At 37.7% G+C, this 19,791-nt stretch overlaps 1 protein-coding gene across 3 annotated transcripts in view; it reads right to left on the reverse strand.

Annotated features, from left to right (window-relative positions):
- The window catches only part of KCNT2 (potassium sodium-activated channel subfamily T member 2), a 377,441-nt gene that overhangs the window by 125,738 nt on the left and 231,912 nt on the right, over positions 1 to 19,791 (reverse strand). For all 3 annotated transcript variants that reach the window (XM_021686661.1, XM_021686660.1, XM_021686659.1), the window contains exon 14: positions 1,898 to 2,006. In XM_021686661.1, coding sequence (XP_021542336.1) covers positions 1,898 to 2,006 — 109 coding nt within the window. The remainder of the gene's footprint in view (positions 1 to 1,897; positions 2,007 to 19,791) is intronic.

A 19,791-nucleotide genomic window follows, 5' to 3' on the forward strand; every position in this document is an offset into this window, starting at 1 on the left:
GTTTTGTGATTACAAGGAGAGCATCTTGAGGATTATGTTCTACAGCTAAAAATGTTAGAATTAAAAAAAAAAAAAAGGAATGAACTAGGTGTACTGTTGAGTCAGACATGTTGCTCTAGATGCTGTGCCCCAGATTTTGGATTTATAAAATGGAGTGATGAAAGGATTCAGGAGTTAGATAGTGGTGATATTTCCACAAGTCTGTGAATATGCCAAGGAACATTAAATCATATGCTATAGATGGGTGATTTGTATGGTATATGAATTATGGCTCAATAAAGTTATTCTGGTGCACTGCAGCATTTATTATGACACTTAGTTGTGAAGTAATTTTGCTGGTCAATCTTATCCATGGAAAATCCTTAATTATGTGGTAATAATGTCTTCAGAAACATTACTTTCTCTTTTAGTAAGGCAAAATTCATTAAAGTATGTTGGGAAAAGTCATATTTTAAGGATTGTTGAAATGTTTTTTGAACTTATATCAAGTGCAAGTTGTTCACTAGGGCAATATTGTATGCCAATAAGTAATATTTACTAGGACTTGAACAGTGCAATTTAACCAGTATAATTAATGATGTATGTTAGTGTTGATGAGCCTCATTTTTATCATTTCTACAACAATAAAATGAGACTAGATATTCAGTTCTAAAGTTGTATGCCTATGACAAAGAGGGCATGGCAAAATAATGAACCCTTGTGAAGAGTTCTATGAATGTTCCATTAATTGGTGTTAACGTCATTTTGAGTATTTTACTTAATTTCATCAAAATGCTGCATATTTTCTCCAAAGAAAAACAATTTATTCATAATCCTGTTACATCTTTTCCATTGCACAAATTAAAGTTTTGTAAATGCATAGAATAGAAATATTTTCATTGAGAACCTTAAGAAAATTACTCCTCAGAAAATCTTACTATCCAATAGAGCAGAGACATAATTAAAAGTAAGGGAGTAAAATCTACCTGAAAATACTGTAGGGTATTTTCTACTTTCCAATTAGCAACCTACTCCATCTAGTACTAAATCCCAAAAAATTAAAAAAAAAACAAATCCCCAAAAAGAATTTTCTTTCTTCTTGATTTGACACTTCACTTAAATAACTATCAATTAACTTACTAAATTTAAATAATCATATCCACAACCACCACAGTAAAATTTACTTAGAAAATCAACATTTTGTCTAAAATACCAAATAAGGACTAGGAAAAGGTATGAAATGTAATGTAAGATTTGTCTCTTCAAATAAGGTGGGGATTATGTTCACTGATTATATTTTCCTTGATCATCCAAGTCAAATACAAACTCTCTCATAGAACAAAATGGTCTGATGATATAACTTTCCCTCATCTACCTTGAAATGCATATAAAAAAGTGATTTCTTTTATACTACTTGCTAATTTTATAATAATTGTAAAATTTTAATTTTGAGGTCCAACATATACATATAGCTTTGAAATAAAAACTTACCTCAGGAATAGAAAAAATGGTTTTAAGATCTCATACTAATGATTGTCATCATCCTGTTATTTAAAGTTTTATTTGCTAAGTATCTCGAAAATAGAAACAGTGCCCTAATCCTAGACCTAACAAATGATGTAGACACTTAGAATTTAGGATGAAACAAATTATCTCAGGATTAGTTAGAAAAGACAGCAAATAACTGACAATTTTTTATATGTCTTAGACCACCCCCCCTGCCCCTTAACTGATATTTGTCTGTCCATCTATATATCTATCCATCTGTCAGATGAAGATAACTCACACAAATACAAGTATAGGTACATATCTAGCTGTATACCTTGGCTTACTGTACTTCTAAATCACATAACTGAATTTATATTATTTTTTTAAAATAATTTAAAAATGCATTATCTTAAAGAAAACATATACTTACTGCCCTCTAGAGGTATGAACCAGTAGTGTAATAAGTGTAGATGTTGCCGGGCATATACAGTTTAAAGCTAACATGGCGTATTTAAACTCTTCTTCACAAACAACATGATCTGTTTGAAATAAAATAGGTAAATTAGAATAATTTACCATGGGAGAGTACTATTTTAAAATAATATGAAAAATAAAAAAGCAAATAAAATTACAGAGGTTTCCACATAAACACACTTGTCTTTGAGATGTTTTTACATGTGCAATTTTCCCCAGGAAAAATGTTTCATAAGAGAGTACTAGATTATGAGTTAAGTGACCAAGAGGGAAGGGGATCTTAGCCACAATTCTGTCTTTAATGAAATTGGCAGCCTTTGGCAAAATGTTTAATTTTCCTATGCTTCATCTTTACAAGGAGGTGAGAGGTAGATTGGAGGAGCAGTCTGGAAAATAAATCAGAAATTGTATAAAGTCTCCTTTAATTCTGATAATTCTATGGTATGAAATGCAGTAGTATTGATTTACAGCATTATTGATTTATCAAATTCATAGTCACAGAGCACACAGAATTATTAAAAGACATGGTACATAACAATTATATAACAGTAATAGATTTTGTACAATCAAAACAACTATGATATCAGGTAATAAAAACTAATGATAAAAATACATTTAAATTTAAATTGCACTTTGACCTCAAGACCTACAGTCATAAACGCAAAAGATGATAGGATTCAATCAGGAAAGATAATAAATGGCAACTGAAGTCAGTGACATAAAAACAATAGGGTGTGCTAAAGATAGTGGCACATGAGAGGTTGCAGGCCACATTAAAGGGGGATGATGCTACTCAGCCCATGTCCATTACTTTCATACAGTGATGAGGGCACAGACACCATATATCCACTTTTCCATAGAAGTAATAATTTAGAGAAGTGATTAAGATATTGTTTACTTTGTGGAAAAAATAAAGTCCCTTCCCAAGTAAACAATTATAGCTGGTATTAGAAATAAAGACAATGTGTAAAGTACCAAGAAAATAAATACTGCCAGAAAATAGTTTTAGATGTCAGAGGAGAAGAGGACGCTATTTCAACTGGTCCCCTGAATTGAGCTGGATATCTACCAGACCACTCTGAACACCCACAAAATCAGCCTGAGATGTAAGAAGATATATCTGGATCTCTAAAAGCAGAATATCTCTGGAGGTATGAAGTGGGGAGCTATGATTCCACAGGCAGATATTGGAAGATAAACGGAAGGGGGAGGGAGTTGCCATAAGCACTTGAGCTGGGAAGGTGAAATAACACAGGAGCACAACATCCTCCCAAGTTGGAGACCAGGCACAGATTTGCAGACAGTAGTGAGACTCCCCTCCCCACTGAAACCTGGAGCTGCACAGGCCGACCTGCAAACTGGGGGTGGCTTGCAGTTTTAGAAGCACAAAGGGCAGAGACATGCCTGGACCTGGAAGAGAGGACTGGGGGTGCTGCTGAGGGGCGCACAGCCCAGGACGCTGCGGTTTTTAGCAGCACAGACAGAAACAGAGACAGTATGACCTGGAGAGTTCACTGAAGAACAGACTGCGATCTCTCTGTTCTGAGGCAGAGGTTTGGATATGATCACTTATGCTCTGACTCCCGGAAGAGACGTGGAAAGCCACCAGGGAAAACAGCCAGAGAACAAAAGCCCCCCAAAAACAGTTTTCACTGAGCCCATCCTCCCCTGCAGGTGCCAGGACAAATCTGCCCAAACAGGGTTGCCTGAATAACAGCATGGCAGGCCCCTCCCCCAGAAGACAGGCTGGAAGAACAAGAGGCCGACAACCCTAACATCCCTATAAAACAGGTGCACCTTGCTTGGGTTGTGGTCAATAATTTGGACTCTACATTCCCTGAACCACCCCTCAACAGAATGACTAAAAGGAGGAACCCCCAAAATAGGAAAGATCAGAGACTGTGACCTATGCCACAGAACAAATGGATATGGATACAAATAAGCAAAATGTCAGAAATAGACTTCAGGGTAACAGTTATGAAGACAATAGCTAGGCTGGAGAAAACGATTAATGGCAACATAGAGTCTCTAATGGCAGAAATGAGAGCTCATCAGGCCAAACTTAAAAATGCTATTGATGAGATCCAATCTAGATACTCTAACAGCTAGGGTAAATGAGGCAGAAGACAGAATTAGTGATCTAAAAGACAAACTGATAGAAAAGAAGGAACAGAAGGAGGCCTGGAACAAACAGCTTAAAATCCATGAAAACAATTAGAGAAATAAATGATGCCATGAAACGTTCCAGTGTCAATATTATTGGGATCCCTGAGGGGGTGGAGAGAGAGACAGAGAGGACTAGAAGATATATTTGAGCAAATTGTAGCTGAGAACTTCCATAATCTGGGGAGTGAAACAAGCATTTCCCTCCCAAGATCAAGGAGAACAGACCAACGCCCCAGCATGTAATAGTAAAACTCCCAAATCTTAGAACCAAGGAAACCATCTTAAGGGCAGTTAGGGGGAAGAGATTCCTTACATACAGAGGGAGGAACATCAGAATAACATCAGACCTATCTACAGAGACCTGGCAAGCCAGAAAGGTCTGGCAAGACATATTCAGGGTACTAAATGAGAAGAACATGCAGCCAAGAATACTTTATCCAGCAAGGCTGTCATTTAGAATGAATGGAGAGATACAGAGCTTCCAAGACTGGCAGAAACTGAAAGAATATGTGACCACTAAGACAGCCCTGCAAGAAATATTGAGGGTGGTTCTATAAAAAGAGAAAGACCCCAAGAGTGATATACAACAGAAATTTACAGAGATAATCTATAGAAACAAGGACTTCACAGGCAACATGATGACAATAAAATCATATCTTTCAATAATCACTCTCAACATGAACAGCTCCCATAAAATGGCACAGGGTTGCAGATTGGATAAAAAGACAGGACCCATCCATATGCTGTCTACAAGAGACTCATTTTGAACCTAAAGATACATCCAGACTGAAAGTGAAGGGATGGAGAACCATCTTTCATGCCAACAGACCACAAAAGAAAGCTGGGGTAGCAATTCTCATATCAAATTAGATTTTAAGCTAAAGAGTGTAGTTAGAGACACAGAAGGACACTATATCATTCTTAAAGGCTCTATCCAACAAGAAGATCTAACAACTGAAAATATATATGCCCCGAACATGGGAGCAGCCAACTACATAAGCCAACTGTTAACCAAAATAAAGAGACATGTTGATAATAATATGTTAATAGTAGGAGACCTAAACACTCCACTCTCAGCAATAGAAAGATCATTTAAGCAGAAAATCAACAAAGAAACAAGAACTTTGAATGACACACTGGACCAGATGGACCTCATAGATATATACAGAACATTCCACCCTAAAACAACAGAATATTCATTCTTCTCGGACGCACATGAAACTTTCTCCAGAATAGACCACATACTGGGTCACAAGTCAGGTCTCAACTTATACCAAAAGATTGAGATTATTTCCCACATATCCTCAGACCATAATGTTTTGAAACTGGAACTCAATCACAAGAAAAAGACTGGAAGAAATTAAAACACTTGGAAACTAAAGACTCCCTGTTTGGGTCAACCAGGAAATAAAAGAAGAACTTACACAATTCATGGAAACCAATGAGGATGAAAACACATCAGTCCAAAACCTATGGGATACTGCAAAGGTGGTCCTAAGGGGGAAATACATAGCCATCCAAGCCTCACTCAAAAAAATAGAAAAATCCCGAATTCACCAACTAACTTTACACCTTAAAGAACTGGCGAAAACACAACAAATGCCTAAGCCACGCATTAGAAGAGAAATAATTAAGATTAGAGCAGAGATCAATGAATTAGAAACCAAAAATACAGTAGAGCAGATCAATGAAACTAGAAGCTGGTTCTTTGAAAGAATTAATAAGATCAATAAACCACTGGCCAGAATTATCCAAAAGAAAAGAGAAAGGACACAAATCAATAAAATTATGAATGAAAGGGGAGAGATCATGACTAACACCAAGGAAATAGAAACAATTATTAGAAATTATTATCAACAACTATATGCCAATAAATTAAGCAATCTGGAAGAAATCGATGCCTTCCTAGAAACCTATAAACTACCAAGACTGAAACAGGAAGAAATTGACAACCTGAAGAGGCCAATAACCAGTAACGAGATTGAAGCAGTGATCAAAAAACTCCCAAAAAAACAAGAATCCAGGGCCTGATGGATTCCCTGGGGAATTCTACCAAACATTCAAAGAAGAAATAATACCTATTCTCCTGAAGCTGCTTCAAAAAATAGAAACAGAAGGAAAGTTTCCAGACTCATTCTATGAGTCCAGCATTACCTTGATCCCCAAACCAGGCAAGGACCCCATCAAAAGGGAGAATTTCAGACCCATATCCCTGATGAATATGGATGGCAAAATTCTCAAAAAAAATCCTAGCTAATAGGATCCAACAGTACATTAAAAAGATCATCCACCACGACCAAGTGGGATTTATCCTTGGGATGCAAGGGTGGTTCAACATTCGCAAATCAATCGATGTGATAGAAAACATTAATAAGAGGAGAGAGAAGAACCATATAGTCCTCTCAATTGATGCAGAAAAAGCATCTCACAAAATACAGCATCCTTTCCTGATTAAAACACTTCAGAGTATAGGGATAGAGGGAACATTCCTCAAGTTCATAAAATCCATCTATGAAAAACCCACAGCAAATATTCTTAATGGGGAAAAGCTGAGAGCCTTTCCCTTAAGATCAGGAACATGACAAGGATGCCCACTCTCGCCACTATAGTTCAACATAGCACTAGAAGTCCTAGCAACAGCAATCAGACAACAAAAAGAAATAAAAGGTATTCAAATTGGCAAAGAAGAAGTCAAACTCTCTCCTTCACAGATGACATGATACTTTATGTGGAAAACTCAAAAGACTCCACCCCCAAATTACTAGAACTCATACAGCAATTCAGTAATGTGGCAGGATACAAAATCAATGCACAAAAATCCAGGGGCGCCTGGGTGGCTCAGTTGGTTAAGCGACTGCCTTCGGCTCAGGTCATGATCCTGGAGTCCCGGGATCGAGTCCCGCATCGGGCTCCCTGCTCGGCGGGGAGTCTGCTTCTCCCTCTGACCCTCCTCCCTCTCATGCTCTCTGTCTCTCATTGTCTCTCTCGCAAATAAATAAAATCTTTAAAAAAAAAAAAAAAAAATTAAAAAAAAAAATCTGTTGCTTTCTTATACACTAACAATGTAATTGTAGAAAGAGAAATTAGAGAATTGATTCCATTTACAATAACACCAAAAACCATAAAATACCTTGGAATAAACTTAACCAAAGAGGTAAAGGATCTATACTCTAAGAACTACAGAACACTCATGAAAGAAATTGAAGAAGACACAAAAAGATGGAAAAACATCCCATGCTCATGGAACAGAAGAATAAACATATTTAAAATGTCTATGCTACACAGAGCAATCTATAACTTCAACGCCATCCCAATCAAAATTCCAATGACATTTTTCAAAGTGCTGGAACAAACAGTTCTAAAATTTGTATGGAATCAGAAAAGACCCTGAATCACCGAGGAAATGTTGAAAAAGAAAAACAAAGCTGGAGGCATCATGTTGCCCGATTTCAAGCTATATTACAAAGCTGTGATCACCAAGACAGCATGGTACTGGCACAAAAACAGACATATAGACCAATGGAACAGAATAATGAGCCCAGATATGGACCCTCAATTCTATGGTCAAATAATCTTTGACAAAGCAGGAAAAAACATGCAATGGAAAAAAGACAGTCTCTTCAATAAGTGGTGCGGGGAAAATTGGACAGCCACATGCAGAAGAATGAAACTCGACCATTCTCTAACACCATACACAAAGATAAACTCAAAATGGATGAAAGACCTCAATATGAAACAGGAATCCATCAAAATCCTAGAGGAGATCATAGGCAGTAACCTCTTCGACATCGGCCACAGCAACTTCTTTCAAGACACTTCTCCAAAGGCAAGGGAAATAAAAGCAAAAATGAACTTTTGGGACTTCATCAAGATAAAAAGTTTCCGCACAGCAAAGGAAACAGTCAACAAAACAAAGAGGCAACCCACAGAATGGGAGAAGATATTTGCAAATGACACTACAGACAAAGAGCTGATATCCAAAAATCAAAAAAGAATTTCTGAAACTCAACACCCAAAAACAAATAATCAAGTCAAAAAATGGGGAGAAGACATGAACAGACAGTTCTCCAAAGAAGACATACAAATGGCCAGCAGACACATGAAAAAATGTTCCTCATCATTAGCCATCAGGGACATTCAAATCAAAACCACATTGAGATACCACCTTACACCAGTTAGAATGGCAAAAATTGACAGGGCAAGAAACAACAAATGTTGGAGACATTGTGGAGAAAGGGGAACCCTCTTACACTGTTGGTGGGAATGCAATTTGGTACAGCCACTTTGGAAAACAGTGTGGAGGTTCCTCAAAAAATTAAAAATAGAGGAACCCTATGACCCAGCAATTGCACTACTGGGTATTTATCCCAAAGACACAGATGTAGTGAAAAGAAGGGCTGTATGTACTCCAATGTTCATAGCAGCATTTTCCACAATAGCCAAACTGTGGAAAGAGATACCCTTCAATAGATGAATGGATAAAGAAGATGTGGTTCATATATACAATGGAATATTACTCAGCCACCAGAAAGGATGAATACCCAGCTTTTGCATCAACATGGATAGGACTGGAGGAGATTATGCTAAGTGAAATAAGTCAAGCAGAGAAAGTCAATTATCATGGTTTCACTTATTTGTGGAATATAAGGAATAGCATGGAGGACATTAGGAGAAGGAATGGAAAAATGAAGAGGGGAAATCGGAGGGGGAGGTGAACCATGAGATACTATGGACTCCGAGAAACAAATGAGGGTTTAGATGGGAGGGGGCTGGGGGGATTGGTTAGCCCAGTGATGGGTATTAAGGAGGGCACATATTGCATGGAGCAGTGGGTGTTAAATGCAAACAATGAATCATGGAATACTACATAAAAAACTAATGATGTACTGTATGGTGACATAACATAATAAAAAAAGAAAATAGTTTTAGCTACATTAATAAATAGAAGGTTGAATTTGTAGGTGAGTCGGATATCTACAGAGTGAACATATCAAGGCACCTGGGTGGCAGTCAGTTAAGTACTGCTACTTTGCCCCTCATTTCTCAATGTCATATGACAGCCAAGGTTTATTGATCATACCACTAAAGTCTTCTCTGTCTTTCCCACCTTTCCCACCTCCATTCTACTGTCCCTACTTGCTAGAGGCTTCCAATCCTTATCCATAATTCTTAAGGGCCGGATATCAGCTTTTAGAATTATTATTATTATTTTATAGATTTTAGAAAGGTAATGTGCTTCATCTACCAGACCCTATGTAATACATCTAGGGAGCAGCCTATGCTTTAACATACTATTATTTCTGCAGCTAAATATGTGAATACTAAGTGCAAAAAATAAAATTCAGTATGGGGATTGCTACCAAATAATTTCAGGTCAGGTCAGATTTCACCACCAACAGAAATACTTTTTTCTTTCTTTCTTTCTCCTTTCTTTTTCTTTCTTTCTTTCTTTCTTTCTTTCTTTCTTTCTTTCTTTCTTTCTTTCTTTCTTTCTTTTCTTTCTTTCTTTCTTTCTTTTCTTTCTTTCTTTCTTTCTTTCTTCTTTCTTTCTTTCTTCTTTCTTTCTTTCTTCTTTCTTTCTTCTTTCTTTCTTCTTTCTTTCTTTCTTTCCTTTCTTTTTCTTTCTTTCTTTCTTTCTTTCTTTCTTTCTCTCTCTCTCTCTTTCTTTCTTTCTTTCTTTCTTTCTTTCCTTCTTTCTTCTTTCTTTCTTTCTCTTTCTTCTTTCTTTCTCTTTCTTTCTTTCTTTCTTTTTCTTCCTTCCTTCCTTTCTTTTTCCTTTCCTTTCTTCTTTTTCTTTCTTTCTTTTTCTTTCTGTCTCTCTTTCTTCTTTCTCTTTCTTTCTTTCTCTTTCTTTCTTTTTCTTCCTTCCTTCCTTCCTTCCTTTCTTCCTTCCTCCCTCCCTTCCTTCCTTCTTCCTTTCCTTTCCTTCTTTTTTTTTCCAGAATATTCTGAATTTTGGAATTATAGCTAAGGAATTGTGAATCTTTATTCAAACTATGATTATCTCTCACCTAGACAAATGCAAGAGCTTCTTAATTGCTTTTCATGTCTTCCAACTCCTCAGCACTCTATCTATTACCCTTCCAAAACTGTGCTGTCCAATTAGAGTTGCCACTGCCACATATAGCCATTTAAATTTAAATAAATTAAAATACAAATAAAAGTTCAGTTCCTCCATCTTACTAGCCATCTTTTAATAACAATAAAGTGTTCAATAACATTTGTGGTAACTGTCTACAGTATCAGACAATGTAAATATGGAACATTTCCGTTATCAACAATAACTGGACAGTGCTATTTGATTAGCCAAATAGATTAATGACCTTCCATTAATCCATATATTTCAAATTAAAATGTCATTCATACACTGGCAGAATTTGGGTAACTTTACTAACATACCATACCACCTTTTCATGATTTTTCTTAGCCACACTGCTGCTAAAATTGCTCATTTTTAATAACAGGAGAGGGGGTAAAACATATGGTTGTACACGCAGGCTGGTAGGTAGATGTGTTGGTGGAAGTTCGTGAAAATTTTGTTTTTCTTCCTATGGTTCTATTTTCTTTGTGAAATTGGTGGAAATGATTAAAGAAGAGGTTGGAAATAAAAGGAGAAAATACAGCATAGCTGCTTAAGAGAGTGGAAGAGGAAACAGAATAGTGAAACACAGAAAGATGTTTGGCACCTCCTGGACCCCAAGAAATCAAGGATCATGAATTTAAAGTAGGAATAGTCTGCAGGTTGTCTTTTGTTTATTTTGTTTCTTTGGACCACATTTAAATGCATGGAAGTAAACACCATCTTCTGTCAAGAAGACAGAGAGAACTCACCACCAATGACTTCTGACAAACAAGTCTCACTAATGAACAGAAGGTCAATGAACAGAGGATGAATTAAAATAATGGATTATAATGGTGTGCTATGGAATTCAAACAGGTTAGAGAAAACAGTATCTGCAGTTGTCAATAGTGGTAAACGTTTGGTAGAATCAATGAATTGTAAGTCCCAATGTAGTCAAGTGATAGTTGGAGTTCTGTACTAGAGGATGTGAACTGGAATGATAAGAAGCAGTGGTCAGAAACAGGGTCACCAGGAACAGAGATTATGGAGGGGTCACATTGACAAGTAATGACATGACGACTCCAGAAGTGAGTGCTGAGATAGGATGGTGAAGAAGAACATTCATAATAGGGAAATTACAGGTATGCAAGTCTAGGGCATTGAGAGAATCATTTCATGGATATCAATATCATTAACTATTATGACTATACAGTGTAGGAAAGAGTGAGTAAACAAGGAGACCAAGTGCTTTTTAGCTCAATTTTTTTTCAACTACTTGTCTTTCTTTTTTGGGATATTTCTGAGTCACAAACTGCCAATTTTTATCAAATAATTTTCTAATTAAAAATGTAAGACAAGGTTATAGAAAATTTAAGTATATTGAAATACATAATGGAAAATTATATCTGTAACAGAAATTGCTATTTTTCCTTATTATCCACTTTCCCCTGTATGCAGAAACAACATATCTATGGAAACATGTCTAGAAAATGTTTGGAAGGGACAAGAATACAAATGTGTGTGGGCAGCACCTTGCTGTTTTAGTCAGGTATACATAGAGAGATGACCTGAGGTAAGAATTGATCACTTCGCAAGCAGAGAGAGAAAGGAATAAAGCTCTCTTAAACAGGGCATTATTTACAGGGCATCATTATTTAGAAAGCTAAATCTACTGTCCAAGAAAGAATCTGGAAAAAGTGAACTGTACCTTAAATATCAGGAGATGATCCTCTTTCAGAGTCTTTATCAGAGGCTTTCCATTAAGACTTCTCCCAAACCAATAAAGCCAGGCCTGTGGCAAGAATCAGATTAAAGTGCTGCCTTCCCACTCAAACTTGTTTTAGATGATGGCAAGGTAACTGCCATTACAATTGAGAAGGAGATATGAGCAGGGAAACAAAAACCAGTAAATATAGCAGGTATAGTTCTTGGACTTTTTGGGGAACAAGATGGCGGAGGAGTAGGAAACCTGGATTTTGTCTGGTCTCAGGAATTCAGCTGGATAGGGATCAAACCATTCTGAACACCTACAAACTCAACAGGAGGTTGAAGAAAAGAATAGCAACAACTTTATGAACAGAAAAGCGACCACTTTCTGGAAGTTAGGACAGGCAGAGAAGTGAATCTGAGGTGATATTCGGGAGGATAGATGGTGGGGGAGAGGCCTCCATCGATCAGTTCTGGCAAGTGATAGAGCAGTGGAGCACAAAATCGGAACTTTTAGAAGTCTGCTCCGCTGAGGGACATCGCTCCAGTGGGTAAGTGGGGGGTGGAACCCTCGTGGGACAGTGTGGTCTCAGAACCCTTGGGGACACAGAAAGACCAGGGATGCCTGAGTGTGGCAGAGCTCCCAGGTATCAGAGCGGGGAAGCCGGCTACAGAGATGGAGCCGAGGAGGGGGCTGTCAGCTTGGAGTTGCCATAAACCGTGATCCACCACACAGTTGGGCCCCTGGTCCTCCATCAGGGACCCAACAAGCAGCAGATCCGGGGAGACTCCCCTTCCTCCCCAGGGAGGAGCAGTATGGGAGCGCACCTCAGGGATCTGCTGGGTTTGGAGACTCCACACCTAGTCGGGTGCCAGAGATAGAAACGCTCGGTCACAGGCTGGGTGAGCATGGAGTGCGGCCGGAGACCAGCCGGAGACCGGGGAGACGGGAGTGACTGACTGCTTTTCTCTGGAGTGCACTAAGGAGCGGGGCCCCGAGTTCTCGGCTCCTCTGGGGTGAAGATTGGGAGGCCGCCATTTTCACTCTCATCCTCCAAAGCTATAGGGAAAGCTTGCAGGGAACAAAAGCTCCCGAGAGCAAACCCAAGCAGATTGCTTAGCCCGGACCCCAGCAAGGGTGGGGCAATTCCACCTCCAGCAAAGACATTTGGGAACCACGGCAACAGCCCCTCCCCTAGAAGATCAGGAAGAACAGCCAGCCAAGACCAAGTTTACCAATCAATGAGAACAGCAGAACTCCAGCGCTAGGGGAATACTGCACATAGAATCCATGGCTTTTTTACCATGATTCTTTAGTCTTTCAAAGTTAATTTTTTTTAACTGTCTTTTTTTTTTAATTTTTCTTTTTCCCTTTTTCAACCAACATCTTATCAATGCCTTTTTTAAAAAACATTTTTTATTTTTCATTTTCAGAGTCATATTCTATCCCTTCATAGTAGTTACCCTTATTTTTGGCATATATATATATATAAGTTCTTCTCTCTTTAAAATTTTGAGATACAGTTTCTTCTAACAGATCAAAATATACCCTAAATCTCTAGTGTACGGCTTTGTTCTACTCTCCTGCCTGATCACATTCTCTCCTTTTCTTTTTCTTTTTTAAAAATCCACTTCTTTCTCTTTTCAAACAACTTCTTATCAATTCCTTTTATAAAATTTTTTATAATTTTCACCTTTACAGTCATATTCCATCCCTTCATCATATCAACCCTTATTTTTGTACATATATAAGTTTTTCTTTCTTTAAAATTTTGGGAGGCACTTTCTTCTAACAGACCAAAATACACCCCAAATCTAGTGTGTGGCACTGATCTATGCACCAGCCTGATCATATTTGATCATATTCTGTTTTTTTTTGTTTTGTTGTTTTCGTTTGTTTTTAATCTTTTTTCTTTTTCTTTTTTCTTTCTTTCCCTTTCTTTTCCCCTGGCTTCAGGTCTTCTCTGATTTATTTAGAGTATATTTTCTGGGGACATTGTTACCATGTTAGCATTTTGTTCTCTCATTCATCTATTCTCCTCTGGACAAAGTGACAAGACAGAAAAAATCACCTCAACAAAAAGAACAAGAGGTAGTACCGACTGCCAGGGACCTACTCAATATGGACATTAGTACACTGTTGGATCTAGACTTCAGAATCATGACTTTAAAGATACTAGCTGGGTTTGAAAAAAGCATGGAAGTTATTAGAGAAACCCTTTCTGGAGAAGTAAAAGAACTAAAATCTAACCAAGTTGAAATCAAAAAGGCTATTAATGAGGTGCAATAAAAAATGGGGGTGCCAACTGCTAGGATAAAGGAGGCAAAAGAGAGAATCAGTGATATAGAAGACCAAATGATGGAAAATCAAGAAGCTGAGAAAAAGAGAGATAAACAACTACTGGATCATGAGGGCAGAATTCGAGAGATAAACAATACCATATAACGAAACAATGTTAGAATAATTGGGATCCCAGAAGAAGAAGAAAGAGAGAGAGGGGCAGAAGGTATATTGGAGAAAATTGTAAGAGAGAACTTCCTTAATTTGCGGAAGGAAACAGGCATCAAAATCCAGGAAGCACAGAGAACCTCTCTCAAAATCAATAAAAATAGGTCAACACCCTGACATCTAATAGTAAAACTTACAAGTCTCAGAGGCAAAGAGAAAATCCTGAAAGCAGCTCGGGAGAAGAGATCTGTAACCTACAATGGTAGAAACATTAGACTGGCAACAGACCTATCCACAGAGACCTGGAAGGCCAGAAAGGACTGGCATGATATATTCAGAGCACCAAATGAGAAAAATATGCAGCCAAGAATACTATATCCAGCTAGGCTGTCATTGAAAATAGAAGGAGAGATAAAAAGCATCCAGGACAAACAAAAACTAAATGAATTTGCAAACACGAAACCGGCCCTATAATAAATATTGAAAGGGGTCCTCTAAGCAAAGAGAGAGCCTAAAAGCAACATAGACCAGAAAGGAACACAGACAATATACAGTAACAGTCACCTTACAGGCAATACAATGGCACTAAATTCATATCTTTCAATAGTTACCCTGAATATAAATGAGCTAAATGCCCCAATCAAAAGACACAGGCTATCAGATTGGATTAAAAAACAAGACCCATTGATATGCTGTCTGCAAGAGACTCATTTTAGACCCAAAGACACCCCCAGATTGAAAGTGAGGGGGTGGAAAACCATTTACCATGCTAATGGACACCAAAAGAAAGCTGGGGTGGCAATCCTTACATCAGACAAATTAGATTTTAAACCAAAGACTGTAATAAGAGATGAGGAAGGACACTATATCCTACTTTAAGGATATAGTGGAGCAACAAGAAGATATAACAATTGTAAATATCTATGCCCCTAACATGGAAGCAGCCAATTATATAAGCCAATTAATAACAAAAGCTAAGAAACACATTGACAACAATACAATAATAGTGGGGGACTTTAACACCCCCCTCACTGAAATGGACAGATCATCTAAGCAAAAGATCAACAAGGAAATAAAGACTTTAAATGACATACTGGACCAAATGGATTTCACAGATATAGTCAGAACATTCCATCCCAAAGCAACGGAATACACAATCTTCTCTAGTGCCCATGGAACATTCTCCAGAATAGATCACATCCTCAATAGATGCAGAAAAAGCATTTGACAAAGTACAGCATCCTTTCTTTCTTTTTTTTTTTTTTAGATTTTATTTATTTGACAGAGAGAAACACAGCGAGAGAGGGAACACAAGCAGAGGGAGGGGGAGAGGGAGAAGCAGGCTTCCCGCTGAACAGAGAGCCTGATGCGGGGCTCAATCCCAGGACCCTGGGATCATGACCTGAGCCGAAGGCAGACGCTTAACAACTGAGCCACCCAGGCGCCCCTACAGCATCCTTTCTTGATCAAAACTCTTCAGAGTACAGGCATAAAGGGTACATAACACAATATCATAAAAGCCATCTATGAAAAACCTACAGTGAATATCATTCTCAATGGGGAAAAACTGAGAGCTTTCCCCCTAAGATCAGGAATGCAGCAGGGATGTCCAATATCACCACTGCTATTCAATATAGTATTAGAAGTCCTAGCCACAGCAGTCAGAAAACAAAAAGAAATCAAAGGCATCCAAATCGGCAAGGAAGAAGTCAAACTCTCACTCTTTGCAGATGATATGATACTTTATGTGGAAAACCCAAAAGACTCCACCCCAAAACTGCTAGAACTCATACAGGAATTCAGCAAAGTGGCAGGATATAAAATCAATGCACAGAAATCAGTGGCATTCCTATACACCAACAACAAGAGAGAAAAAAGAGAAATTAAGGAGTCGATCCCATTTACAATTGCACCCCAAACCATAAGATACCTAGGAAGAAATCTAACCAAAGAGGCAAAGGATCTGTACTCAGAAAACTATAAAATACTCATGAAAGAAATTGAGGAAGACACAAAGAAATGGAAAAACGTTCCATGCTCATGGATTGGAAGAACAAATATTGTGAAGATGTCAATGCTACCTAGAGCAATCTACACATTCAATGAAATCCCCATCAAAATACCATCCACCTTTTTCAAAGAAATGGAACAAATAATCCTAAAATTTGTATGGAACCAGGAAAATTGGACAGCCACATGCAGAAGAATGACACTGGACCATTTCCTTACACCACACATAAAAATAGACTCAAAATGGTTGAAAGACCTCAATGTGAGACAGGAGTCCATCAAAATCCTAGAGGAGAACACAGGCAGCAACCTCTTCGACCTCAGCTGCAGCAACTTCTTCCTAGAAACATTGCCAAAGGCAAGGGAAGCAAGGGCAAAAATGAACTATTGGGACTTCATCAAGATAAAAAGCTTTTGCACAGCAAAAGAAACAGTCAACAAAACCAAAAGACAACCGACAGAATGGGAGAAGATATTTGGAAATGACATATCAGATAAAGGGCTAGTATCCAAAATCTATAAAGAACTTATCAAACTCAACACCCAAAGAACAAATGATCCCATCAAGAAATGAGCAGAAGACACGAACAGACATTTTTCCAAAGAAGACATGAAATGGCCAACAGACACATGAAAAAGTGCTCAACATCGCTCGGCATCAGGGAAATCCAAATCAAAACCTCAATGAGATATCACCTCACACCAGTCAGAATGGCTAAAATTAACAAGTCAGGAAATGACAGATGTTGGTGGGGATGCGGAGATAGGGGAACCCTCCTACACTGTTGGTGGGAATGCAATCTGGTGCAACCACTCTGGAAAACAATATGGAGGTTCCTCAAAAAGTTGAAAATAGAGCTACCGTATGACCCAGCAATTGCACTACTGGGTATTTACCCCAAAGATACAAATGTAGGGATCCGAAGGGGAATGTGCACCCCGATGTTTTTAGCAGCAATGTCCACAATAGCCAAACTATGGAAAGAGCCAAGATGTCCATCGACAGATGAATGGATAAAGAAGATGTGGTATATATATACAATGGAATATTATGCAGCTATCAAATGGAATGAGATCTTGCCATTTGCAACGACGTGGATGGAACTGGAGGGTGTTTGCTGAGCGAAATAAATCAATCAGAGAAAGACATGTATCATATGATCTCACTGATATGAGGAATTCTTAATCTCAGGAAACAAACTGAGGGTTGCTGGAGTGGGGTTGGGGTGGGAGGGATGGGGTGGCTGGGTGATAGACATTGGAGAGGGTATGTGCTATGGTGAGCACTGTGAATTGTGCAAGACTGTTGAATCACAGATCTGTACCTCTGAAACAAATAATGCAATATATGTTGAGAAAAAAAAAGAAGAAGATAGCAGGAGGGGAAGAATGAAGAGGGGGTAATCGGAGGGGGGGACAAACCATGAGAGCTGATGGACTCTATAAAACAAACGGAGAGTTCTAGAGGGGAGGTGGTGGGAGGATGGGTTAGCCTGGTTATGGGTATTAAAGAGGGCACGTTCTGTATGGAGCACTGGGTGTTATGCACAATGAATCATGGAACACTGCATCAAAAACTAATGATGTAATGTATTGTGATTAACATAACAATAAAAATTAAAATAAAATACCAAAAAAATAAATAAAGAGGGCACGTTCTGCATGGAGCACTGGGTGTTATGCACAAACAACGAATCATGGAACACTACATCAAAAACTAATGATGTAATGTATGGTGATTAACATAACAATAAAAAGTGTTTTGTGCAAAAAAAAAAAAAAAAACCTATATAAGCCTAGTAAGCTAAAAGTTTGGGGCACAACTAATATCTTTATCTCATTTGTGTTACAAATAAAGTCAACCCTTTTTATTTAAAAAAAAAGTTCTTGGAGAAGAACTTTGAGCACAATTACTGACACATGGAAAGGCATGAAAGAAATCTGTTTCAATTTGAACTTTCTCTGTGGCCACAGAGAATAGTGCATAAAGAATATCTCTGAATAGACATGAAAACACGAAGGAGTTATTCTCTAAGAGCAGAATGAGTGTCTAATAAGGAATTTATTATGAGGTCTCTGCCATTCATGTCTGACAGAATTTCATCATTGCTATGGACCAATGACTGCTGTGTGTTTCCATTTCTTCCTTTTTCCAAACATCAATATTTCATTACAATTTTCTTGTTTTACTATTTTATATTCATATGCGATGGGGGTAGAGGAAGCTAACTAATTTATTAGCATGTGTGTGGCCAGACCATGAGGAGCCACACCTAGAACTGACTTTGCATTACCCAGATATCCTGGCCTTTAAGTTGGATGCAATAATTGATACAGCTCTGTGGAATATTTTTCATAATAATGGATGAGTCTCTCAATATATAGGTAAAATATTGTACATGAATACTTAGGTGGATAAGGATTTGAACCGTGGCGGAAACTACTATCATTCTTTTTCATTCTCTCCTTCTTCCTTTCAGTAATAGAAGCTCTTATTTCCTCTCACCCATCTCCAAATTTTAGCTGGGTGCATGGCTGCCCAGGTAGAAATTACATTTTTCAGCATCCCTTTAGTTAGAAATGGTCTCCTGACTAGGTCTGTCCAGCTTCTGTATTATTTTTTGGTGGACAAAACCACTTTCCCTAAACTCTTCCCCTCTTGTTGGTGAGACCAAATAATGGGAAAAGCTCAATTTTGATTATGCAGACAGAGATAACTCCTTAGCAATGATAAAATTGGTCCATTTTTTTCTTTATGTTTTCTAATTCCCCTCCCTTGTTGAAGAAAGCATTTCCTCTTTCAAAATTATGTGCATCTCATATCTTCTTATCATTTTAAAGTTTCTGTGTATTTGTTTTGATTTAGATCCTTCTTGTTTGTGGCTTGCTGTTAAAGCATGAGCACCGGAGATCAAGTGTTGTCACCTTTGAGTACGCCAAGCCATGGGCAAATATTGATCCCTCTGAGCCTAATTTGCCTTATTTTTAAAATGTGAATAATAATAGTATGTGCCTCATAGGATTTTCTGAGAAGAAAAGGAGACAATGAGTATGCAAGTATATATCTTCACATCATGCTTATTAAAAAAAAGACTTCAATAAACTATCTTGAAATAATGCCAATAATACATTTAAAAAATATAAGTAGCAAAACAATATAACATAAATTTATTGTTCTGGAATTAAAACATGATCCTAGTTTTATAAAAATGCTGACTTCTGCATGTATGCTCATATGCTCACATGTATGTCTGAATAAACACAAAAAAAAATGTAAGAGCAGGAATCAAACTATTAACAGTAACTACCTCAAGGAGTGGGCAAATTTTCAAAAACTATGACTTTTAAAATAGGATTATGTGAATTCTTGGCTTCTTTTTATTGTTATGTTTATTATTTTTAATGTAAAGGCTTTTAAGATGAGCGATTATAATTAAAGATACAAGTTTATAGATAC

This window comes from Neomonachus schauinslandi, chromosome 6 (genome assembly GCF_002201575.2).
Source record: "Neomonachus schauinslandi chromosome 6, ASM220157v2, whole genome shotgun sequence".
Taxonomy (NCBI): Eukaryota; Metazoa; Chordata; class Mammalia; order Carnivora; family Phocidae; genus Neomonachus; species Neomonachus schauinslandi.